General features: G+C 40.7%; 1 protein-coding gene across 1 annotated transcript; it reads left to right on the top strand.

Annotated features, from left to right (window-relative positions):
- The first annotated feature begins 17,452 nt into the window (after nt 1-17,452).
- On the top strand, nt 17,453-26,690 carry zdhhc23a (zDHHC palmitoyltransferase 23a). Its single transcript, XM_081718960.1, has 5 exons — nt 17,453-17,852; nt 19,223-19,431; nt 19,570-20,220; nt 20,819-20,989; nt 21,288-26,690. Exons 2-5 carry the CDS (start codon nt 19,310-19,312, stop codon nt 21,556-21,558), a joined length of 1,215 nt encoding a protein of 404 aa, XP_081575086.1. The 5' UTR covers nt 17,453-17,852; nt 19,223-19,309; the 3' UTR covers nt 21,559-26,690.
- The last annotated feature ends 5 nt before the right edge of the window (nt 26,691-26,695 follow it).

Below are 26,695 nucleotides of genomic sequence, written 5' to 3'. Positions count from 1 at the left end.
TTGGCTATAGCTGCTTTCCTGGTGGCCTCTTCATGATTCAAATTTGCCTGTGGGATTCCAAGGCAGTTGTAGCTGCCCTCAACCTCTCTTACCTTCAATTCGTACGAACCTCAGCTCTAGCTACCTTCCCTCTCCTTGTAACCATGCAACCACACTTATCCAGTCCGAATGACATTCCAATGTCAGTGATGTGTATCCTGGTGAGATGGATTAGTGAGCCAATGTCTCATTCATGTCTGGTTTACAGCTTGATGTCACCTTCATCATGCCTTTTTGCATTTCTCACACACACACACACACACACACACACACACACACACACACACACACACACACACACACACACACACATATACACACACATATACTCACACATATACACACACAGACCCCACACTTACAAGCATGGACATATTCCTTGGCTTTTGACAGCCCCACAGCTGCCCTTGTGTCCCTGGAGACATCCTAGTTTGTCTGAGCTTATGAAGCATTTTCACATTGTCTGTGTGTTCCCGTTTGTTGCCAAAAGCATCAAAGAATCCCCAAGTCACCAGAGACCTGGAGGTTTCACTCAGCAAGCTCTTAAAGGGGCAGCTCCTCAGAATATTTGCACAATATTGTCACAAAGAGCCCGCCTGGCCTGTTTGTATTTTGCTCGGAGATTTTATTTTGAAGCAAATCTAGCAGGGTAGGTATACATCTGTATGCATCTCACCTTGTACAAAAACTTCTGGTCAAGAGGAGGTGGGATGTACCAGAATTATGCACATTGAATTAGTTGTATTCTGAAATTATGCAAGTTACATTTGTTCTTCCTTGACCATTCACCATGTATTGTTGTGTGCATGAATACCAAATAAGTGAGTGAGTACTTAATACCTGTTGTCAGGTGATTCCTTGTTAATGGTCTTGAGTTACCATTTTTCTTTTAAGGTACTACGTTCGTGTTATAGTAACACATTGTTATTCAAATATGGCTATTAGTGATTGGCTGTTAGCATTGCATTGTATGTGTGGCAGCAGTGTTAGCTATGAATAAAGTAGGCCTAGCTAGCTTTTTCAGTTTTCAAAAAATAAAAGTAATAAAATACAAATATTTTTTAAAACCTGTCCACATTCAACTAGATAGTTGCTTGTTTCATTCCTGGTTTTGCAGTTTGACCTAATAAATGCAGCCATTTAGGTGTTCCTGACAGTAATTGCAAAGGAACCGCCTTAGTCCCCAGTTCACAATGTTCCACTTGCCCATTGGATTGTGAATTTTGCTAGAGGTGAGGCTGACAGTGATTCATAGACTATTAATGAATTTTCTCTACACCTAGGACATGAATTGACTGTCACAATGTCCTCCAGGATGTTTGAACACATGCTGGAAGAGGGCTTCTGCTGTTTGCCACACCATGAGCAAACCAGAAAGTGGGAGAAATCTACAAGCTTAAAAATGATATAGCGCTACAAGTATCATGGTCCTATCTTCAGAGTTAAAGAGATCAGTCAGAAAGTCCATGGTCAGGTACCATGGGCACTGTGGCAATGGTAGTCAGTGCAGGTTACCTGCAGGAAGATGATATGTTGTCTTGAACATTGCAGACACAAGCGGATTTTACCAATCTTTCTACATCTCTGCACAAGAACACCCACCAATATTTCATTCCAATAGTTGAAGGGGGTGGGTTACAACCAGGAGCCTAGTGCCAGGTGTGATGTGAGACTAGCAAATGAGGTCATCTCATAGCCTCTCTGAAATGTTTTGTCAGGCAGACACATATGTGGAATGGATGTCTGTACTTAGGCCTAGTGAAGTTCCCAATCAATATTCCATCCTACTGGGACTAGTAGACACAAAGGTGACAGAATAAAGATAGGCTCAGGGGGGTCTTCCTCATTTGTGTGAGCCTGAGAAAAGGCAGCTTTTACATTTTTAGTGCCTGGTCTAAAAGAAATTAAAATCAAATCTACTGAAAAACAGAACCATAATATGGTATTGTCTTTCTGTAGGTTTCCTGGAGAAGAAGGAACACAGAAACATTGTACCTGGTGTCATATGTCACCTCCACAGCAAGGTGTTTGGAGAGGTCTAGATGATACAAGATAGCAGCATCAGTAATCAGTATCTTGAGGGTCAGGAAGGCAATTTCAGCTTTGTTACTCCATGTCAGGACACACCTGTCCCTTTTGAGTAGGGGCGGCTGCAGTGATAAAGTTAATCAGTTAATCAAGTTAATCAATGCGAGGAATCTTTGCACCTCCTTTTGGGTTTGTGGTTGTGACCATGTGCATAGAGCGTCTACCTTTTCTTGTCCTTTTCAATTAACATACTGATGATGTAACCAAGGAAAGCTATGGTCATTTGGTGAAACAGAGATTTTTCAGGTTTTAAGTAAAGCTGGAGGTCATGCAGGTGTTTTTGCACTGTTTTGATGTGGGTGACATGAGAGGTGAGATTGGGAGAATAGAGCAGAATATAGTCAATATAAGACAAGGCATTTATCTATCTAATTCCTTAGCACGTTATTAATGATTTATGTAGAACAGACATGATATAAAACAGATGTAGAACACCATAAGGAACCACTGGTGCCATTCATCTGCTGTGGCACTCAGTTTAGGAGGTCCCAGGATTGCAGTTGCTGCACTGAACCATTATTTATTATTGTGTGATGTTCTGCAAATACAGCAAACTTCAACTTTCACCGTGTACCTTTCATGTTTTCATGACAGGAATGTTAGAAAGGAACTCTAATGTTGCGGATTGTTGTAGTTTTTAGGAAAGTTCACCTCAAAACGGCTCTTCTGGTCTGACTCGTTCACATACAACTGTTGCAAAGACCAATGCACACCTCAGTTGCTACCTGACAGCTGAATCAGCACAATAGGTTTCCTGACATTGGAATAGGGTGCCTCTGGTCCAAGCATTCAAGACAACATTTGTTGGGTGGGTTTATTACATTCAAATGTTGTTACATTCAAACTGTAATAAAGCACACCTCATTTGGCCGACAAAAAATGTTTGCAGTAATCCAGTGATTGTCATTAATGTTCAGAAACTGCACAAATGGCTTCTCTGGTGTGCCAGCAATAGTTCCACAAAGTTTTTTGTGCTTTTTTGTTACACAAAATGTTACCAACACCAAACCATCTAACTGTTAAAGCTGACAAAGCAAAATGCAATATCTAGCATTAACAAGTAATGAATGGCTACCATAGAAAATTAGATGTTACTAAATAAATAACTTCAATATCAAGTCCAAGTAGTGTTGCAATTGGCAATTAGTTAGTCATGCTTAAAGCTGCATTTAATTTACTTTATATGTGTGTGTTTGTTTAACTATATGGTATAATACTGTACTTCATAAATATTTTGTTACTTCTTTATTAGGCCATCATTAACTAAAGATCATTACTAGCATCACTCACTTAATTTTTAGCTACTGACAATATTAGATAAATAACTGAATATGAACTGTATCTTTTATTGGTTCTTCATTTCGGTCTTGGAACCATTTAGGAGTGGGTGGTTCATAAGATGTGGATGGCCAAAATGTAATAAATGTCAAAGCTTAACTGTGGATATATATTCAACTGTGACATTGCATCAGGTCATATTTGAAATGTTTTATCTAAACTTATGGTTCTTCTCTTCACTTACTTACTCTTATTATATTCATAATTCATAAAAAACATACCTCAAGAACATTATCTGGTGTCTGTACTGTTTGGGATGTCGTTTCCTGTATTTCAGGTATAAGTATAGTATATATAGTAGTCTCTGGGGATCTAGTCTTCTGTTGAATTTGGAAAAATCAAATAATCAAACGTATATAGAAAAATCAATAGAATCAAATAACAGCTAAAAATAATTTTGTCTGCTGAAAGCCCTACTGAGGAGAATATCTATTTAAAAAAAAACATCTGTAGTGTATCTGGATTCTTGTTCATGTAACCCTAGGTTTTTAGAGTATAGGATACAATAGTTGGGTAATATGAGTGAGGATGAACTACTTTTAATTTCCCACCGAACAGCTCTAAAACAGTCTCTTGTCGTGATTTATCTGTAGTTTTTTTCTCTATCTTTCCTAAGGGTCCCCACTCTGGAACATCAGTCCATAGGATCAGGAACGGCCAAATAATTCTCTAACAATATACATCGTCTCCTATTATAATTTAACTTACTTGAATGAATTAATAACAAAATTAATAAAAAATTAAATAGAACAACGCAAATCTAATCTTAAATCTTACACTCCTACTTTAACAAGCTCCTGATTCTTACACTCCTACACTAACACGGTCCTGTTGTTTGACACAGTGATGTTGCTGGTTCTAGTAGACTTCATAAGAAATAACAGTTTACTCATAAAAACCTCTTTCAGTTTTACAGTATAAACAATAAAAAAAAAGTATTAAAGCATTAAAAATGTGCTGCTATGTTTTTTAACACTGCTCTTGCTCTGTATTCATTTAAAAGTATTGTATCTTGTGTTTTACATATGTTAAAAAAAACATAACAGTATATAACAGTATATGCTAAAACATTCTACCTTAAAAGCCAGAAAACTCCAATTACCTTGAATACTCACACTGAGCTTTGCCATTTGAAGATTTGAAGAGTAATGGCTTCCTTATATGGGTGACAGACTCCCCGTGTTTCGTTTTCTTTGCTTCCACTTCTCTCTCTGTATTCTTTACTCTGAGAATGACATTTGTTTATTTTAATTGAGTGATTTTTTGGATTGAGGGTATGTTTGTAGATATATTGTTAACAACCCTTACAAAACAAGCATTTTGCATCTCTGTACAGTACTTGTCAAAAATATTACATTCTATGCTACAAAAAAATTTGGAATCAATGTTTTTGTTTTTTAAGTATATGGTTTCATAAGAATGCATACAATTAGTGTAATGTCTTGTGTACAACGTTACAGGGTTCAGGAATGTTAGATTTTTCTAGGAATGTTAGAATGTTAGATTTTTCAAATGTTAGATTGTCACGTTTATCCCATCTGCCAATATAGTCTAAGCTCACTCTCTAATACACTTCCCCTCACACAGAAACCTAACCGCTTTATTCCATTTACTATAAGACAAATGTTAGCCTCTAAGCATTTATTACCAAATAATCATGCAAATGCACTAAGCACCTATTTATGTCTCCATGTATATTGTTTCTGCAACAAACTAACCTTACATGCCGATAAAATATGGTTCAGTGTGCGGACCAAGGCACATAATTTACTACAAAGATCTTCAGCTATGCACTGTCCAAAGTTTTGCAGGATTGGAAGAATGTCACAAGTCACTGCAAGCAAAAATATGATGTAACCAACATGCATTGCCCACAATTCTTGCCATGTGATTCTCCACTTCTCTAGATCTAAAGAAATCAGTGGACTTGTTTTCCTTGCAACATTGCTGTTGTGCTCCATGCTTCCTCTTTGCAAATAAAACTAGCCCTCATTCACCTTGTCTGTGGCCTTATGAAACACTTACCATGTTTCACTCTTACACTTTGTGCTTGGCCAACCACATCCATATGATCCAACATGCTCTTGGCTAACTGTACCAGTACTCATGGATTCCACTTTCTCCCCTTTGTTAGTGGCACAGGTGCTTTTATCACTGCATCTTTAGACCCTAACAAAGTCATCCTGCAAATTACTATACCATGCTACTTACATTTACCTGACCAAAGTGACTTACAATTATGACTGAGTACAACTTGAGGGTTAAGGGCCTTGTTCAGGGGACCAACAGTGGCAATTTGGAGACAGTGGGCCTCAAACTGGCAACCTTTTGATTACTAATTGAGTACCTTTAACCAATGAGCTTCCACTGGCTACTTAAGCAACATGGGACCCCTAGCCACTTCCTTACAGCCTTATTCATAGTCTTCTCTGGCCTCTCTACTTCTGTAACTGAGACCTCATAAATTGTCAGTGACCATCTAATGCAAGGCAGCAAGCCAAACCCGAGACACCACAATTTAAATTTTCCTGGTAAACATGATTTCTCCATTGTACTAACAGCTTTCACCAATTCCATCTTTAGCCCCACAACTTGCTCTTTATCATTTAATGCTGCACTATAACATCTAGCAAACTCTTAAATGACATCTCCAGTATAGAATGCATCAGTTCTCCTTCCATTAAAAAGTTTTCCTTCACAAATTTTCCACTGACAATTGACAACCCTCTAGACTTTCTAGGTTTAACCTTCCTTCTTGCCCACCGAAGATGATCAATCATCTTCTCTAGCAAACGTTGGGTACATGACACAGTAGTAATTGGAGGTAGTTGGAAGCAGGCCTGCAGCCTATTCCTGCCTACTTCCCACTTAGAAGTTCTAAGTGGGCTTCAGTTGAGTGCCCACTTGGGTGTTATATGCTTACCACCCCCATCGTCATCATAAATGTTAACAGTGAAAAAGTACAAGCAGCCATTATACCCATTACCAATCACTGCCAGGATGTAACATTCTCCTGTATTTAAACAAAACAGAAAATCTTCAAAATAAGCCTTAACCAGCATAGCAATCAAATCCGGTACCTGGAAGAACTCAAATGCTTTCCATAAGAGGTTATGGAGCACCAAACCAAATGCAGTAGCCAAATCTAGGAAAGCCACATGTAAGTCCCTCCTCTCTTTCTTTGCTGCTTGAATCTGATCATACTACCATGATCATACTACCAGATCATACTACCATGCTCCAAACATCCTGCAAATCCAGAAGTGCCTGCCTTTTCCACTGAAATTCCACAGAATTGGAGGGGCTCATTTATAAGTGAGGTAGACAACATACAGATATTTGAGATCACTTTCTAACACAACACTGTTTAAAACAGGTCAGTCCTTTTTTACCCATTTTTCTTGGCTGCACACATGTACATTCATTGCTACAGGAGGGCCAAGATGGCGAGCCACCCATGAGTTCCGGAAGAGTCTTCAGAGTGAACAACGGCGAAGGCATTGCATTCTGTGAGAGTGAACTGTCCTGAGGTCAGACTGACACAGTAGGACGGACTTGGATTCGGGAAGCTGCCATAAGCCAGAGCTTGCATCAGACATTTTCTTCCCTATGTTTGTTTATTTGTTTTAATGTAATTAAATGTAATCCTCCTGTGAGGTGATTTCCACCCTTGCATTCGCAGACTCATGGGGACTCATTTATATGATTTATCATACCTCTGATAGGTCGCATGCACATGGTGTAACAAAGCATGGGTGCTGCTGCCATGAGTTGCTAGCTCACAACAGCCCCACTAAGGTCTATTTCTCTCCAAGCAGCTCCCCGCTTGTAAGATGTCCCTCTTTCCTATATTGTCAGCTGCCCTGTTCACGCCAGTCTCAAGTTCAGCTAGAAAAGTAATAGTAATTATACACAGGATAAGATGTCAAACATCCCATGCCAAACCATTAGAGCTTCACATAGGGCCCTGCCCACTCACTTCATACGAGCAACCAAAACATTGCAAGCTCTTCAAACAGGGTCATCAGGTAGGCACGTCCCTTTGTCTGTGTTTCACTGAATTAAGCCCACAACACCTCCAGAAGGCTCAACAGTGAGGTCAGCTCCACCTCCTCCTAGCTCCAATAGATTTTTAAAACAGGCAAGGTATGAATTTAACATATTTTAAATATTCTAACACATTTTTGCATGTACATTTTGGTTCAATAATCCGCTGTAATGTTTCATTAAGATGTAGAACCCATTTCGTTTACTCTGCACTAAAAGGGCAAGCAGCTTTTTTTGAGGGGTGGAAGTAACAAATATTAAACCTTGAAAATTAGGCTGATAATGGGCATTAAAATTTGTTTTTACTAACTCTCATTTGTAGAAATCAGTGCTTCCCATTTATGTGTGTACTGAGGCCTCACTTCACTATCATATTGAATGTCTTCAGCAATTTATTTACTGCACAAACCAGCGGTGTTGAAATCCATAACAGACTAATGGAAATCATTAAAGAGGTTGCAGTCCAAGAATTTCCCGTAGAAGGTTACATTCCCTTTAATTTGACCCTTGACAGACACCACAGTCATGACCTCTGAATTTGGAAAAGGTTTGGTTGTGATATCTACACCGAAGGTTTGAGTCCACAGCTACATCCTATATTATGGTAGCCCATCTGTGAAATTTCATAGGGGAAATGCAAAGAGGATTGAAAGTCACAATTATTAAATGATGAAAATGAAGTTAAAATGATAAAAATGCATATTAGATTAAAGGTTTAAGAGTGATTAATAGATTTGATAAACTGTTACTTGATTAAAACAGTGTTGTTTTGATAAAATATTTTATAAAATATCACCTTTTTATTGTTCATCACCAAGGGGGTTTTGGATGACAGTGGAAATAACAAATATACTTTGAAGAATAGAAAGCTGATTAAAGTGCTTGTAAAGTGACAACTGCTGTATTTAAAATGTGTTATTATTGTTATTTTACTATTAAATGGTTTGAAAAAACCTTTGGTATATCCTGTGGTTCAGGAAAGGAACACAAGAGAACATTCTTAGCTGATACCTCAAAGTACTAGGTAAAGATCATTATCGCTTGTGGCATGACCAGCAGTGGGCTATTACTGACACCATCTGCAGTGCCAATGACTGAGCCATGCACCTCCAACAATCAAGGCTGGCATCAGCATTTGTTAGAACAGAGGAGAATCCCAAGCCCAAGGCACCAGTAGGGTTTCTTGGAGTAGCATGTGACTGGCAAATGAGGATCGATATAAGGAAGCAACTCAAATTTCCAGAGAGCATTACAGAGACCACCTTGAAACAAGAAAGTGTGTTAGTTTCAGAAACAAGTTGTCAGTGTAAAGCAGGTGGTCATGCTGGAGCTCACTGTGCCCTGGGAGAAGAGGATGGAGGAAGCCAGCAAAAGGAAATGAGCCAAGTACAGTGGATAGGTGCCACAGACAAGGCTGGAGAACGCAGGTTGGCTGCAAAGGATTTGCAACTCAGTCTCTTTTTAACACCTAGTCTCCTGGGCATCACAAGCGTACACATGAAGTCCATCAAAGCCAGCACAGAGGTAGCAGAAAAGGCCTCTAGAAGCATGTGGATCAAAATGAGTGATCCATGGGTGTATGCTACTTCAACATAAGCTGGGAACTGATCACTCCCAGCTGGGTAGCCTGGGAGAGGGTATAAGATGTTCAAAACACATGACACACCGAGGGACCCCAGTTAATATCACTGATGAAGTCCAAGTGCATCACTAGATGTATTTTTATAAACTGTCAAATTGTGATGACAACCCTGATTACACCCCCATCACCTGTACCTCACACCTATGTTTCACATATACAATAAAAGAAAATACAGAGTTAAAAGAAAAGAAAAGGTACTTACCTTATGACATCCGGGGACAGCCCATCAAACAAATGCGTCGAACGGAGAAGTTAAAGCATAAGCGCGTGCATGCGTCTCTTCTCAAGAGACACTGGGAGAGGCCATCCTCGTCCGCGAAGGAGGGGGAGAGTCCTCCCACACTGACGAGAAAACCTTACACAAGAAAGCTAAATAAAAAGAGAGAGATCATTATATGATTAATGTTTCACATAGGAATGCATTGTGTCTGATAAAAAAAAAACCTCGTTTAAGTGTATAATTAAGACAGCAAGTTTTAACTGTTGATCAGTTATCGTTGGTTCTACCCACAGGAAAGTGGTGGGAGAATTAGCACATAAAAGCCAGCAGACCAACCAGTCGGGAGAGACCCGAGAACGTGAAAGTGGCGTAATGACTGGGGTGAGAGTGGTGAGTTAATGGTTCAACATATTGTTTTCCTCTTGTGTCCACAGAGAGCTGCCGTGCCTGCTTAGTGGTCAGACATCGCACAGGAGACTTAAATTCCCTTGATTTCTCTTGGTTTGATTGAAGGATTGTTAAGGGCTCAGGCATAGATTGTGGAACCAGATCAGGTTTGGGGTTGGAGCGACTGTTCCCTTGAGTTGTGGCTACCCTCGCCCCTTCCCTTAACTACTTTGCCCACACATTCACACCATTATACATCAATAGTGTTTTAATCAAACAGCATTTTATTTTTGCAAAACAAATAACTGCTCATCACTCACATACTTATGTCTTCTGAATTTTTTTTTTTGCAGAACAAATATTGATCTTCTGCAAAAGCTTTTGGCAATATATGTCTAATTCTACACTCAGTCTTCTAGAAGTTCTAGAAGCCATTCATTTTCCTAGCATAGTTTTAATCATTTTAATTCTGTAGACCACCTAAGCCTTTTCACAATTTAATGGCAGTGGTTAGTGAACTCCTTACTTTAGCCTATACCATCTGTTCTAAAACTCTAACGTACATAATTTCTGGTTTACTAAATTGCTTTGATTAGATGCAACATTTTGATTTTCAGTGAGCACATGATTTGATTTTCAATGATTTTCAATGAGCACAAGCTCACTGAATTTAGTTTTAATGTTCCAGTATCAAAGCAATGCATGGTAACTATCATGTCTTTCTGCAAAGTCAAGCCTATTGACACTCTTTCATTCTGCAATGCTCTTGACCTCTCTCTTGCCTCTTCCTGTAATGATTTGATTCCAAATTTAAATAATCATATCTTAGACACTTTGGATGTATTGCACCCCTAGATAACCAGAGCTGTACCACTCATGCATTCCCATGGTATCCCTATGGCTCAGAGCCATGAAAGTTCCTGGTAGATGTCTTAAGTTCCTATACAAGAAAACTGTCATCACAGTTTACCTTCTTGCCTTTTCTGACCATATCACACAAAACAAAGATGCTCTTGACACCATCAAATCAGCTCATCTATCTAGCATCATAAATGAAAGAAATAAACCCAATACCCTCTTCAGAAAATAATCTCCATACTGTCTGATTCCAGTAATGTATGTGAATACTTTCTTCAATTCAGCATTGAGAATATCTACCAAACAAATAATATCTACAAAGATCTGCCATCATACTTCAGTGTTTACACTCTATCAGCATGCACTGATGCTACTTAAGTCACTTCCTACCAGAGATTTACTCTCACTGGTCTTGTGTGTGTGTGTGTGTGTGTGTGTGTGTGTGTGTGTGTGTGTGTGTGTGTGTGTGTGTGTGTGTGTGTGTGTGTGAATATATCCAAAAAATCTATACATCAACACACTTTTTAGATGCATCATCCATATCCACAGAATGCTTTTATCCACAGAATGTTTTTATTCAGTAGTAGGTCAACACAGAAGGCATGTGATTTTAGTAGGGGAAAGAATGCCCAGATATAGTTTTACACAGCTGTTTATAACCATATGATTTGGCCCTAGAATGAAACTACCTGTTTTCTTTTTTTACTTTGCTTTTTTCTTTTTTTCTTTTTTCTTTTTTGCAGGGCTTGTGAATAACTGTCTGTATATTTCAGTATATTGCAGTTCTCACACAAGTGAATTTAACAGATTACATAGATGTCTTGTCAAATTACAATCATTTCTACTTCTGTGGCGGAGAAGCTAATGTTAGCTAGCTATGAGTTAGCAAGCTATAGTTAGGAACCAGGCTAGCTAACTAGCTTCTGAGTTTTGTTGGTCAACTAAGAGATTGACACAGATGCATCTTATATTGTAGACTTACATGGTAACACAGAATATTTCTTTGAATGGGACACAGGCAAGAAAATAAAATGAACCTCCATGTAAATAAGATAAGGTGAGAATTTACTTAGCTAGTTAGCTAGATACACTACTTGCTTTTTGATCTTGAAAACACAAAGTAAATTAAAACCATGGAGCACAAGCATTCAGCTGTATATGTCTGAGCCTGCAACAGGGCTATTTCAGTTCTCAAACAAAACTGATTGTAGCAGACTGACTAGCTAAATGCCTTGTCAAATGAGTTATTTCAACTTCAGTGGTGGACAACCTGGCTATCTGTAGCTTGGTTATCTCTAAGCAACCAAACTAGCTAGTTAGCTTTATGTCTTGTTAACTAGAAGTTAAACATTTACAAGACAAAAGGGTTGAATGACATATCTTATATTGCAGATTTATATGTCAACACAGTCTATTTCTTTGAATAGCACACAGGCAGGAAAATAAACAGTCTAAATTCGCCAGGTCTTACTATTCAGTTAGATAGCTAACCTAGCTATGATAGCTAGTTACTTAGAGTTTGCTCCCTTCTTTTTTTTCATCCAGTTGGGGCTAACAGGAGACTACAAGTAATTTCAGCCAGTCTGGATTTTGGATCCATTTATCAGGCCTGCAACAGGAGTTGTTTCATTTTAGTGCCAGTCTTTTGTTGTTTTTGGTAATTATCCTGTAATGTTTAAATAATATTTAATACTCTCTGTATTAAATACTTAACTGTATATTTAGAACAGTTTATTACCATGACTTGTTAATATTTCTACACTAGAAACCTGGCATTTTTATTAGAAGTTTGGATATATTGTCTGCGGTAACATTTTTGCACAGCTGACACCATGCTGAAAACAGATTAGTCCGTCAGCACTCTAGCTAAATAGATACTCTTATGAATGACTTGTAATGCTTATTATGTCCATCTAGATGAGGACAAATGTGTGTGCCTAGATATTTTTTCTCAAATAACATTTTTTGGTCCTGTTCAATCTCATTATATACACTGACAAGTGGCAGTAGCAAGCTAGCGAGCTAACTAACGTTACCAAATCCTAGCCCAAGCAAGCAGTGTTGGAACTCGACATCTGACACTATCCATCTCAACATGTTTTACTCAATTTATAATTGTGTCGCTAGCTACATATTTTGCAAATATGGCTTGCAATACTCTCAAAAATCAGCTTGTTAGTTCTAGCTTCACCTAGCTAGCTACATTTGAACATTAAAATGAAGTAACTTTGTTTATTACACTTACTGTTGTCTGAAAAAGAGCTTATGCGTTTTGCACTTCTAGGCAACAGCATGCTTACACCCTGCTCAGCCTGCTCCAGTTGTACCTCAAGGTTCAGTTCCTGGCCCCTTTTTGTTTATTATCTATGTTACCCCTTGGATCTATAATCCAGATGCATGGACTGCATTTTCCTTTCTATTCACAAATCTACCTCAACTTGCCCCATAGCCCCTTTTCCATCCACTAACCTAGTAAACACTTCATAGGACATTAAACATTTGATGCCATCAAATGTTCTTTAGTCAAACAGAGGTCATACTGAGTGTCTAAGGATGCTCAGTCTTGACCTGGATGACTTCACAATAACTCCCTTCACTACTGGGATCATTTATCACCCTACAGTGTCATTTCAGTCACACATTAGTTCTGCTTCTGCGTCTTTGTGACGTTGTTCGGCTCTGTACTTCTCCAAGCTTTCATGATAATGAAATATTGGTTCGTGCTTTCATTATCTTATGTCTTGATTGTTATAATTTATTCTTTTCAGGTCTTCCCAGCAAATTTCTAAACAAACTTCAGTAAATACAAAACTCAATTGCCCAACTACTCACTTGTTCCAGGGAATTCTATGTTCTGGGTTGTGACTCCTCAGACTTAACCTAACAACCTTGGTTTTTTTAAATCCAGTTTTTCTTCTTTTTTCCACCTGCTATCTGATCTTCTACTGACATGATCACTGTTGACCTGGGAGGTTGAAGAAACATCTCTCTCCTACTGGGATCAATAGCTTTACTGTGGAGTAACGGGGGAGAAAGAGAGATGTTTCTTATTTACTAAGAAATGTATTGTATAATGTTTTTATTATTAGATTATTTCAATGTCCTGGTGCATTGTCCTCCGTGCCTTAACAGACTTGATCTACCTCCTCAGGCACTTTGGATGACTGGCTGGGAAGGAAATAGTACTGTGCAATGCATCAGTTATGAAGGATGGAGTCTCATGTACAAATTTAAACCCATTTTTATTACACTGAGACAAATCCATTGAAGCTGTCTAGGTAAATATCTGACTGGGTAGTCACACTATCAAAGTATTACTGAGCCTTCAGTGAGGTAGTACTGTACTGACAGTGCTGTAAGGGGTGTAGAGCTCCTGTGTGATAATTTCACATGCATACATGCACACAGGCAACGACTGTAATCTTCATGATTCAAAAGTAAGAAATAAGAAATTAAACTGTCTTAACTGACTTAACTTTTTCTCTCTCACGCACACACATATACATACAAAAAAACAATAACATGCTGCCCAGCAAATCATCCATGGCTTTTCCTGCCTTTGTCTCAAGCTTCTGTCTAACTGTCTTCTCCGTTCAGCCATCACAACCATAATTGGCAGACAGAAGACATCCACTTACCGTGGGTTATCTCTGCTATGTCTAGGAAATGCATTAAGCCTGTGGGGGTGAGAGAGAGAAAGTGCGCACACACACACACACACACACACACACACACACACACACACGTGTGTGTGTGTGTGTGTGTGTGCAATCTGCATGTCTGTGCATGCCAGGTAGTCTCCCCAAAAGCACTGTAGGGTTGTGGACGCATCAGCTGTCAGAAACATCCACTTAGCATTTGCACTAAGATACTTTGCAACTATTTTTGTGCTTCCAGACAACTCACTGAGTGTGTTTACCACATGTATATCTGCCAGGAACCAGTTAGCCTATGCAAATGTGTTTGCGTGGGTTTGGGTGGCACATGCGTATGTGTTTAGTTCTGTCTTGTGATGTCATAAAGACATGCTGTGCAAGAGGAATGTGAAGGTTCTCCTCCAGTTTTGGTCTGGATCTGCCGGTGACTTGTCCTCCTCTCCCTGTGCTCTTACACTCACACTGAAAGTGTGTAAGATATGAGTTATAATATTTTAATAATTATTTCTCAGATTACAAAATCTCATAACACAGTATATTGAAAACCACATTACCACGTTACAAGCTTGCTCTCTCTTGATGTGGGTGTGTCTTATGATGCAGGCTTTTAATACACTCTTTGATCTGCTCTGCTTGTTTCGCCACACTAATGAAGCCTTTCAGCAAAAGGAGAGTGTGGCTCGATACACACCACCACATTACAGTAACGTTATACTAATAGGTCCATTGTCCGGAAATCAGAACCACAGATAAGCATTTGCTGTGTGTGTGTGTCAGTCTGTGTGTAAAAATAAGGCTTAAACACACTGCAGTGTTTACAGTTCTTGCTGACCCCTGTAAGTGTGTGTGTGTGTGTGTGTGTGTGTGTTTGTGTGTGCATGTGTGAGTATTTTATTTCATCAGCTGACGCATCTTCCTTTTCTGCCTGAGGCATGTGAGGTTTTTTGTTCAAAAAATCAGTACAAACTTATCCATAATCTCATATTTCAAAGGTACAATGATGCACATAACCATAAACATTTGCATATTTGTGTTGTCAATTATTTAAATACTTGTTACCACAGAATATGTTTAAATGCACAAACACACATGTACACATTTGAAGCATATCCACACGCACTTAAAGTCTGAGAGGTCAAAGCTGATGCTATAGGAAGGACTAGTCAGCAAATTCTGAAGGTGCATAAGGAAAAGGTCATCCTGTGCTTTTGCTGTTGTAGTTTATATCTGATGCTACTCCAGGTGACTGCAGTACGGTGGACAAAGCCAGGCTAGCCTGCTTGACTGCCACAGAGTTTATCAATGAGCTCAGCAGTCCTCCTTCCACTTTTCCTGCCCTTCTGTTTTGTTTGTTCTTGTTTTTTTCAGTATAGTTTACGTGAATGCATGTATGTTTACAGACCTACACTTTGACTTTACACGGTGTAAATATTTCTGGATTCCAGACCGCAGTGCAGTTTCCAGCACTGGGTGGATGTGTCTTGAGCAGGTGTCAGTGATCCCACAGACTATTGGCAATCTTGGCCACTGGGAGGGGAGGGCTTGTGAAGAAATGGAGTCACCTTACAGTCACCCAGATACCTGATCACAGTGGGGGGGGGGGGGGTGAGGGGGTGTGGGGGGCTGCTCTTGTGAGAAGGGCAGAGGTGCCTTAGTCTTGCCGTCTCTGTTCTACAAGTATCACACGTTGTCAGCATGATTGCACTGTGACCCATGGCTCCCAGTGAGCCAGGTGATTCCAGCCCCTTCAGTAATGAAACTTCAAGTTCAAAAGTTAAACCATTTTTTAAAAAGGTCTAGTTCTAAAATCAAATAGGCTGTGCCAATTTCACAGTACACACACATATGGCACACACATTGACTGAAGTCTGTATTAATGTGCCAAGTTATTAAACCATTAAATCTTTATGTTTCTGGGCAACCAGATCCTGCTGATAACTAATTACATTGTTTATGTTTGGTGTATGGGAATTGGGATTTGCAAGATTTATTTTATATTTTCTATACCCTTCCAAGTAGCTACTTATTATACAATTTCTAATAGTCATTGCTATGTAATTTTCCACAAGGTATTTTCTTCTCCGAAATGTTCACACAGATATCGGTTGCTAGGGTTACTGCCCTGGCCTCATGTTTTGCAAAACATTTCTGTTTGTCCTTGACTCTAAGACTTCTGTGCACAAATACACTGTTCACTTTTCTTTTTCCATTTTGGGACTCACTCCTACTTTCTCTGTGCCAACCACCCCTCCCCTTAGCAATAAATAGCAAGGCTTTGTATTCATGGATAAATGCATTTCTTGTTTAAATGCATCATTCAAACATTGTTTAATGTCTTGTTGCACCAGCGTTAGAAATAAATGTGATTATTATTAGATAATAAATAAACGTATTTACTGATCATTGTATTTGATCACACTGTATTTGTTCCCGGCGATGAATTTGCGCCCTGTCTGGGACTGGTAGCCGACTCGCGCCCTGTGGTGTCCTGACCGTGAATTGTATTAAGCAGTTTAGAAAATGAAATATTGTATTTGTCACCCTTTTATCAACAACATTAGGCTACGGGAGGTCGTGCGTTACCATTTTCCCACAGTTAAGGGCGTTTCAGGCATTCTACTTCTATTCACAACACACGTGGGGGAATCACTGGCCCAAATCCTTCTCTTGTAGCCTGCTGTGGTAATAAGAAGGCTGGTAACTAGATTCAGATACAGAAAATGTAAATTCCTTCCCCACGGGCACATTGATCGCTTCCTTACTAGATGTAAAACTTAACGGCTGACTTGTAAGGTATTCACTGACGCACCTGGTTCCTATACCAGTTTATTTTAACCTTTGAAGAAAATCATGAAGAAAAGAATGACGAAGATTAATTGTGTTTCATTTGTAACGGAAAGGATAAGCGTTGTCATTATTCCACTGTTGGCGTAGCAATAACTTTTTATATTTATTTTATCTTCAGTTTTGTGTTTCACTGAAGATTCTTTATTACACGAGGAAGACTCACATATACGTCTGAGCTCTGAGCAGCGTCCTAACGAGCGCCTGCGTAAGTGGCGAGTGTAAGGTCGAGTACGCGCGCCATGCGCTTCGCAGTCTGCGCGCTCGTTGCTACACGTTGTCGCTGTCACGGTAACTCCTGCCAACTTCCCTTTTCAACGCCGTCATCTGTTCCTTATCGGTAACTCGGCTCATAAATAGTGCGCTTTCCCATCCCACCCTTCTCGCTTCGCGCTGGCATGAGGAGAGCGGGTTATTTTACACTGACTTCCGGAGAGACGGACTTTTTAGCCTACGATTCATTAACCGTATAAACCTGAATACACGAGTGCGTGTGGATTACTAAATCTTGATTAATAAAAAATACTGTAGGATGCGCATCTTTCCTGGATTGCATTTCCTGGTTTGCCTCATAGTAACAACAGTTTTGTAGCTCGTTTCGGAGTGACTTTTCCAAGGTTGTCATCAGGGTAAGGGAAATTATAATTAGGATTTAAAGTTAGTTTGTTTGTTTTTTACTTTGAACTCTGAGCGTTAAAACCACAACCAGTTCAATAAACATCATTCATGAAAGGTAAGGACGCGTGCACGTGCTACGAAATATGTAAACTGTGGGGCTTTTTCAAATGTTTATCTGAAGCAGCATCACCTGTCGAGCGCGCGAATAACAAGAAACAGGAGGGCGGGTTGTTATTCTATATACTGTGCCAAAGCGAATTTCCCTACAAGTAGCCGAAAGTAAATGTTAGTGCACGTTCCGCACTTCGGTTTTGAAGGTTCTTTATGGATCCTATTTCACTGAAAAATACACCATATATTTGTAATTGTCACGATTTTCACATTTGAACAGTCTGGCAGTATTTTTTGTGATAAAACGAAGAGAGGTATTTTGTCATGGAGTATATCATAGGCAGTTATGAATGGGCAAAGTAAAATTATTTGTGGCTCTTCTACATTTACTGTACATGAGATGTTTGCTTCTTTTTGTTCATGAAAGCACCTAGGATTTTCCTGTGTAGAACACACAGTCAAAGTGCAGTGTACAGTGCACTCTCTAGGGAGTAAGTGTAATTTGGAACACTCGCTGTGGGAGTTATTGAATGGCACTCATTATCTGGTATAGTAATGCAGTGGCCCTCTCAAGGAAAGACTTTGGTCGGCCCAGTTTGAGACTCCACTAGAGGACGTGGTGGCCTTGATTCCAAAGGCAGACACGTAGAGAGAGAGAGAGAGAGAGAGAGAGAGAGAGAGAGAGAGAGAGAGAGAGAGAGAGAGAGAGAGAGAGAGAGAGAGAGAGAGAGAGAGAGAGAGAGAGAGAGAGAGAGAGAGAACAGGCAGGCGGAATGAGACCAGCCTTGAGAAGTTGAAATGATTATCATTACAGGCAGGCAGTCCAGAAAGTTCCCTCTGCGGCTGATATGAGACACATGTCTCCAACACTCCCTCACTGGACACATGCATGGTCTCTTGTGCAACCTCCCTTGCCCCCTACTGTGTAAAGTGCATGTAAACCATAAATATAGCTCAAAGCGAGGTGAACTGAAAAAGGGCTTATCGGCCCTACACTCACTTACAACATGAACAGTAAAAACTGGTCCATCATATTATTCGTTGACTTACACACTTGATGACTTCACTAATCTAGATAACAGTAGGATCCGCACTCTGTTAAAAGCACGTAGAAATGAGTGTAGTGTCAGGTTGCTTAATTCAGCCAAGTGACGTTCATAGGGCTGTCGCTTCTTCTGACTCCACGCAAAATGCTAACATCGCCAAATCCAATTTAAATCTACTGTGAAGCAGTAAGCAAAAGAGCTCATGCTGACTAATCTGTCTTTCATACAATGATTTATAATTTGAAGCTAAAGACACATTTCCTCTGTACTGTAAGATACTGGAAGTGGATCTCTGATTCACCGTATCCTCCTGTAACCTGTCAAACAGGTGGAATTATTGCACTCTGAAGCCACTGTGACCTGTGTGCTGTAGGCTGTGTGCATACATCGGCCCCTGTTGGCCAGGCTGGTAAAAATGAAGCAAGGGCACTTCAAGCCTCCAGAACCGGACGATCCACTCTGCTGCTGTGGAGACATTGACCAGCAGAGAGAATCTTGCTGCTGTGACTGTGAGGAACTGGATGATGCATGCGAGAGGTGAGGGGTATAGAGTAAAGGTCACAGAACATTTACACTGCTCTGACACCTTCCTACTCAGACAGTTATTTATTTATGTTTGTTGTTTCTGTCCACTTTTCCACTCTCTCTCTCTCTCTCTCTCTCTCTCTCCCCCAGACTGCTTCGGGTAGACTCAGAGAAGCCGGATGTTCTCTTCCGTCTTGTTGGTGGTGTGATGAATTGTTTGGGGTTTTCGTGCAGCACTCTGGGACCCATCCGTGTAGAGTTCTCCATCCTGCCCCCCATGCTCCTGCTTCCAGTCCTGTTGCGGGTGGCAGCATTGCACTGCATGCTGGGGGTTGTAGTCCTGACAGCCCTGCCTGGACTGGTGCTGTGGTACTACTACATAACGCACCGCAGGAAGAGACAGACATTGTTCTTCCTCAGCCTTGCGCTCTTCTCCCTCGCCTACATGTACTACCTCTTCCTCACGGAGATTATGCCCCGGGGTGATGTGAGCAATCAGCAGCTGGTCACCGTGACAACGGGAATGGTACTGACGCTCGTCTCTCTTGTGCGCACTAAACAGGGTCCCGGGTTCGTACAAGACAACCCGCCCAGACCTGTACACTGCAGTGTCACTTCCACCAGTCAGAGCAAACTCTGTGGTCAAGACCCTATCCACTTTAATGGAGTCAGCCAATCAGAGTATCCAGTAAGAGGAAAGAGGAAGTGGTGTCCCATGTGCCAACTGGTGCGTCCGCCAAGGTCAGGGCATTGCAGGATCTGTGGGAGGTGTGTGCTGCGAATGGACCATCACTGCATCTGGTAGGTGTCCCCTATTCCCCACACTGCTCCCCAATAACTCCTCACTCATCACCCCAATAACTCATCAGCCCTACACTCCTCTCCTGCCCTTTCACTGTTAAAAAATACTGTGTCTACGTATAAGTTAGTTTACAGACAAAGTAGTATTTTTATCTGTGATAGCAATGTTTCCAGCATAACACAACCGTACTCAATAATAAGATATGATCCCTTTTCCCTTTCTCTCTCTTGCACACACAAACACAACCTGTTTTCCAGAAATCACTCACACACACACACACACATTCCCTGAAGACAGGTTGATGGGACATGTGTGAGGGCCACAGGAGTCCTTTGCCTAGAGAGAACACACCAAGCCAATCTGTTATACACTGTCAGTGACACATACACACACACACACACACACACACACACACACACACAAACGGGCACATGCACACATGCCCACTAATCCAAAGCAGTCACTTTGACTCATTCATTCTGTCAAACACATGATGGCATCCATGCTCATTTCAACTGCTAGACGTTCTTTTTGAAGGCAGCTTTAGCTGACAGTTTTTAAACGTTTACATGCACATACATGTGTGTTTTATATTAGGATAAACTGCTGTGTGGGACAGGGCAATCACAGACACTTCTTGTTGACACTCCTCCTCTTCCTCCTGACCTCTCTATATGGGATAAGTATGGTTCTGCACAGTGTGTGTCCACGCAGGCAGAGTGTGTTCACAGCTCTGCTCTACTGCCCTGGAGTCTACAGTCAGTACAGGTACACCCCGCCACACACACACACACACACTCACAAATACACGCATGTACGTACATGCACACTCCAGCACACACATTATTTGTGTAGCCTTACAATATCACCCTGGATTTTATGAAGACTCAGACACAGAAAGACCCAAAGAAGAGGATCCATTATTCAGAGCAGTGGCACCAAAATGCCCTCACAAAACATTCCTTTGCTAACACTGGATCACAGTGTATTTTTGTGTGTACTGTGACCGCTTTTAACATTTCCATTGTGGGTGTGTGCATCTGTGTGGGTGTGTTCCTGTGCCTAGCACGGCGCTGTGTTTTACGTGTGTTTGGTACAGCTGTATTGTGACAGGGGGTTTGCTGCACCTGCTGATCCTGCAGCTCATTAATATCAGCTATAATGTCACGGAACGCGAGGTTCAGATCGCCCTGCGCAACAGAACTGCCCACCGGCGCTACTGTGGACTAGTGGTGGAGACCGGCATCTACTCCCATGGCTTACGTCACAACTGGGCCCAGTTCCTTACCATGCACACTCCTGATGGTCCCCCCCTTTCTCTCACAGATATGGTATGACCCATGGAGCAACAACTCATTCTGCTCTCCCCAGATATTGGTACAACCAGTATAATTTATGGTTCTCATCTTGGACACTGGGGGAATGGATCCCATCCTATGCCTAGGGACCTACTTCCTTGTAGCTTCCTGTTTTCACACTACAATTAGGAAATACTGATCTGGACATAGTCTGAAAGAAAAAAGTATACCTTGTTAGATTCTGTATTTTTGCTTGTTGAATTCACATTCAGGCAGAATATTGTCTCCCTTGTAATTCCACCTTTTGGCAGGAAGAGACACTACCTTGTATTGGATTAATCAACATCAAATGTCTAGACTATCTAGGACCCACCTGATATAAAATTAGCTTGATATTTGATGTTTGATATTCACTACGTTCGCCAACTTTGAGTTGACCTACTTACCTAATTTCGTAATGGAATGAACTAGAATATGGTGATGTGCAGCACAAATGTTTTATTTTACACACACACACACCTTATTTTACATAATTTCAGCAGTATTTGTAGCTAAACAATATAAAGCTTTCTGTGTACTGCAATTGCAAGTTAGGGATCATCATCAAAGAGTAGACAGTAGACAAACATAAAAGCACAGTCATGAATAAATGAATTGCATGACTTACAACACTAAAACGAACACTTCAGAGTTCTACAAGGATGTAATAAGACCTTTGGATTGTCAATGTGTACACAAATGTCAAACTTTTACTCTTTTACACTTCAGTACCATTTTGAAGCACATCATATATAACACAAGAACGAACTGTAAATGGTGCAGATAATTGAAAGAAATTATGAAGAAACTATCTGGAGATTGGATGTAATATAGTATCTACATTAATTTTGGTTTTCTTTTGAATATCAGTTGGAAATGATGCACAACCTTTTGGAGTTTTTATACAACAGTACATGCTTCACATAGAACTTTTGTCAGATATGTATTTCAATAGTGTTTGAAATTCATCACATAATCAATGTGAATGTGTGAATGATATATCTTGGTACAATTCCTGCTTTATTTTATTTCTTCCATTTAGAATTTCAATACCATTTCAACCACATTACACAGTGCTAAAATCATCTGTGACTGGTGCAGCTATGTGGCAGTAATGGCAGACAGCTATTGGCTTTTTAATTTAATGCAGTTCCCACTTTTTATATTAATTTAGTCCATTTTGAATTTCAGCAGCATTTGAGCCGCAATACTGGTAACATACATTATTAGGTTTTGACTGTAACATATTTCCTGTTTTATTTATTACATTTTTTTTCTTTTTTTTTTTTCTTAAACATAAAGTTTAATAAATACATCTAGTGATACACTTGGACACATTATCAGTGATGTTAACTGGGGTCACTGGGTGTGTCTGGTCTTTCCAAGATCATAGACACTCGTCCAGGTGACACAGCCGGGAGTGATTAGTTCCCAGCTTATGTCAAAGTAGCATACACCCATGGATCACTCCTTTTCATCCACATCCTTCTAGAGGCCTTTTCTGCTTTCTGCTGTTGGCACCGATGGGCTTCTTGTGTATGTTAGTGATGCCCAGGAGTCTGTAGGTTTTAAATAGAGACTGAACTGCAGATCCACTGCATCCCATCTCTGTGGACACCAATGTGATTTCTATCCCTTTCTGCAGCACTCATCCACCAAGTGCACTAGGCTCACTTCCTTTCGTTTGCCTCTTCCTTTCTTTTCCTCCCATGGTATAGTGAGCGTCAACATGACCACTTGCTGTGATATTTCTGAAACCAGGGTGGTCTCTGGAAATCATAGAGTTCTTCCCCAGAATGACCCTCATCTACCAATCACATGCTGCTCCAAAGAGCCCTACTGCTCCCTAGCTGAGGTTTCTCTCCTGGTCTGACAAATGCCACTGCTGACCTTGATGGTTTAAACTGCTTAACTTGGTCTTTGGCATTGCAGATGGTGTCACTAATAGCCTTCCACTGGTCAGGCCACCAGAGGTAGTGACTTTCATCTAGTGCCTTGGGGCAGAAGCTAAGAATGCTCTCCAGTGTTCCATTCCTGAAGCACAAGAGACATGCTGGTGAGTCCATCTTTCTACAGCTGACAAGGTAAGATGGATTTGGAAGGATATCATAGATGTACTATACTCTGAACTTTATGAGGAAGGGCTCAGCCAGATACAACTTCTTAGAAGATCGGGAAATCGGGAGATGTTCCATCATCTGGCTTACACCAGGCCAAGTGGTACCTGTCCTTGTCCTCAGCTTGGTCATGACGGCTGATGGAAAGCTGCAAATCTTTGCTCTACCTGATGCCACTATTGCACAAGAGCTCTCTGCCACAGTTGTGACTCTGCCTGGTCCCCTGCAGAATGTGCCTTCCATTTCTCCCAGTTCTTGCCTCAATGTCAGGCTGGGAGATCTTTGGAAAGATAACAAGACTCCCTATACTGCAGCACCTCTTACACAGGCAACCATGAACTCCTCACTTAGACTGCTCATGGAGAGCCTTAGCTTGATGCGCTTCCCATACACAGCAATACTGCTCAGGCTATATGGCACGCCCAGCCATCTACACAGGCGCTGACTGATCTTCCTCTTGAAGCCCTCCACCACTGATGAAGAGAAATTTTAGAATCCTGGGAAGGATACATGGATGCGCTAACTTGTTCTCTTTTGCCAACCATGTCATGATGCCTTTGTGGCCTTGATAGAGGAAGCATCCTTCAGAGTGCTGTCAGTGGTCTTCCCAAGGCCCTTGATGAGTCATCTTTCTTCTCATGCCTCTCTAATTGGCTGTGTCATGGCTCCTGTATGTTTGAAACTTTCTGACATATTCAGCATCCCACCCTTCTGATCAGAGTTATCAGTTTATGCATTCTTCAGTAGGTACTCATTTAGTCATTGGGCAATGACACTGAAACATACAGTATCTTTCTCTCAGTGCTGAGCTATGAGATTGTCATGAACTTCTTGATCTTACTTGAGTTCCCCTCCTTGAGAATCCACACACATTCTGCACATCTCCATTATTGGGATAACTTCCCCCTCATCCAGATAGCTCTCAAGATCTTCCATGGTCAAAGCCTGTCACCCCTCTTATACACTTTGTAGGGCACTTATTCCCCTGGGATTCCAAAGGTAGGCTGAGGTAGATTATTGAAGGTACTGCATTCCCATAGGACCTCTTCCCTTGCTGCATCACTGTAGGTGTTATGGAGACAGTGGTCTATCTCCTCTTTGGAGCAGGTGAAGAGGCCATTATTATTCGGTCATAGCACCAGCCTTATGAACCCAAATTAAGGCTGCATTTCACCTGGCCTGTGTCCTGTGTCCTTAAATCCAGTGGAGAGACATGAGGTTCTTCCATGGTTTAGGCACACCCTCGATTAGTCCATAACATTGACAGGCTACATGGTCTTCAGAACTGACTGTAATGCTGTTAAGTGCAGCAAAACTGGCAAGGGATAAATAGTCATTCTCATCAAACAGTTCTGGTGTACTGATACTAGGGTAATATCTCAGTCCTGTTCTGGGGATGTGGAATATATTACTTAAAAGTGCTGGCCACTTTAGTGGACATAATACTTCATACCTTATATTGTTTTGGAGGATTTTAATCACTGTAATCTCTAGAAAAATATGTCAACACCCTACCAATTTTAAGAGGAAAAAAATTTTTGGACCATTGTTTGTTTTTCCCAATGAAAAGCTCTGGTTCAGTGCAGATCCTGCCACAGAAACTCAACAGTTTCATTGACACTGAACAGACACCCTATCAATTCCCACGTAACCTTGATTGATGCATGTTCTGCATAAGCACAGGTTCTTGGGACTTTAAAGCAGGTAAACCCATACAAAACGGTGGGACCTGATGGAGTGTCAATGAGAGTCCTGAAGGTCTGCACTGGACAGCTGCCAGGGGGACACACAGACATTTTTAACTCTTCCCTTACACAGGAGACAATTCCACAGCCTTTCAAGTCTTCCTTTGTAGTACCACCCCCTAAAAACACATCCACAGTGAACCACTTCAGGCCAGTAGCACTTAGGTTCCCCCACAGTTTGCCTACACCCCAAGTAGATCAGTGGACAAGGCGGTGGCCTTGATGTTTTACTTTGTACTAAACACTTGTACACCAACAGAACATATGCACACAAAGGTTTTTCTGGAGTTCTTCCATTAACACAATCCTGACTGTGAATCTGGCAGACCTTGGAGTGCCAGCATCCACCTGTAACTGGATTTTGGATTTCCTTATAGACAGATAACAGGTGTTGAGGTTGGGTAATAAGGTCTCTACTGAGCTCACATTCAGCACAGAGACTGCTGAGGGCTGTTGTCTCAGCCCCAAACCCTGTGCCATATACACTTATGACTATTTCAACCCAGGACAACGATATCATTTTTAAATATATTCGGATGATATAACCATCCTAGATCTCATTAAGGGCAGGTTTGAGTCATACAGGGAATTGGTAAACAAAACAGTTGTCTGTGGAGCAGACAACAGTCTTGTTCCTAACATAGATTAACACCAGAGAACTAATTCTGGATTTCAGGAGGAGAACCTACCCCTCGCAGTCTCTCACTATCAATGTAAGTGAGATGGAACAAGATGAGTGTCATATGACAGAAAACTTGAGCCATGAAAAAAAACCTGTGGCAACAGTGAAGAAAGCTTGGCAGCAGCTGTACTTCATCAGGCTGCTGAACAAGGCTAGACTCTGACATCAGAGCCTCACCCAGGCCTACACTCATGGACAGCATTCTGAGCAGTGGCATTACTCTGTGGTTTGGAAACATCTCCAAGGCTGACAGGAAATCTCTTCAACAAGTCATCAAAACTGCAGAGAGAACCATTGGTTCTGATCTCCCCTCTATGGACACACTCTACACACTGCACTACAGTTGAAAAGCATGGAGCTCTCAGTGATTAACACCACACAGCTCATTCTCTGTTCAGGTGGAAAAACCCAGGATACAAACTGAGACACCAGAGGCTAGAGAGTATCATCGCTCCCAAAGCACGATTCCATAATAGACTTAATATCCTTAATATCCTTAAGTAATATTTTGTCTTTTATATATATATATATATATATATATATATATATATATATATATATATATATATATATATATATATATACATTTTTTA

Source organism: Electrophorus electricus, chromosome 8 (assembly GCF_041902795.1).
Source record: "Electrophorus electricus isolate QZ-2024a chromosome 8, ASM4190279v1, whole genome shotgun sequence".
Taxonomy (NCBI): Eukaryota; Metazoa; Chordata; class Actinopteri; order Gymnotiformes; family Gymnotidae; genus Electrophorus; species Electrophorus electricus.
Note: the sequence above shows the minus strand (reverse complement) of the source record. Positions and strands in the feature narration are given on the sequence as shown.

Coding starts and splice junctions, on each gene's coding strand:
- zdhhc23a (XM_081718960.1), top strand. CDS start 19,310: ATGAAGCAAGGGCACTTCAAGCCTCCAGAACCGGACGATCCACTCTGC. Junction 20,221..20,818: donor ATGGACCATCACTGCATCTG/GTAGGTGTCCCC, acceptor GTTTTATATTAG/GATAAACTGCTGTGTGGGAC. Junction 20,990..21,287: donor GGAGTCTACAGTCAGTACAG/GTACACCCCGCC, acceptor TCCTGTGCCTAG/CACGGCGCTGTGTTTTACGT.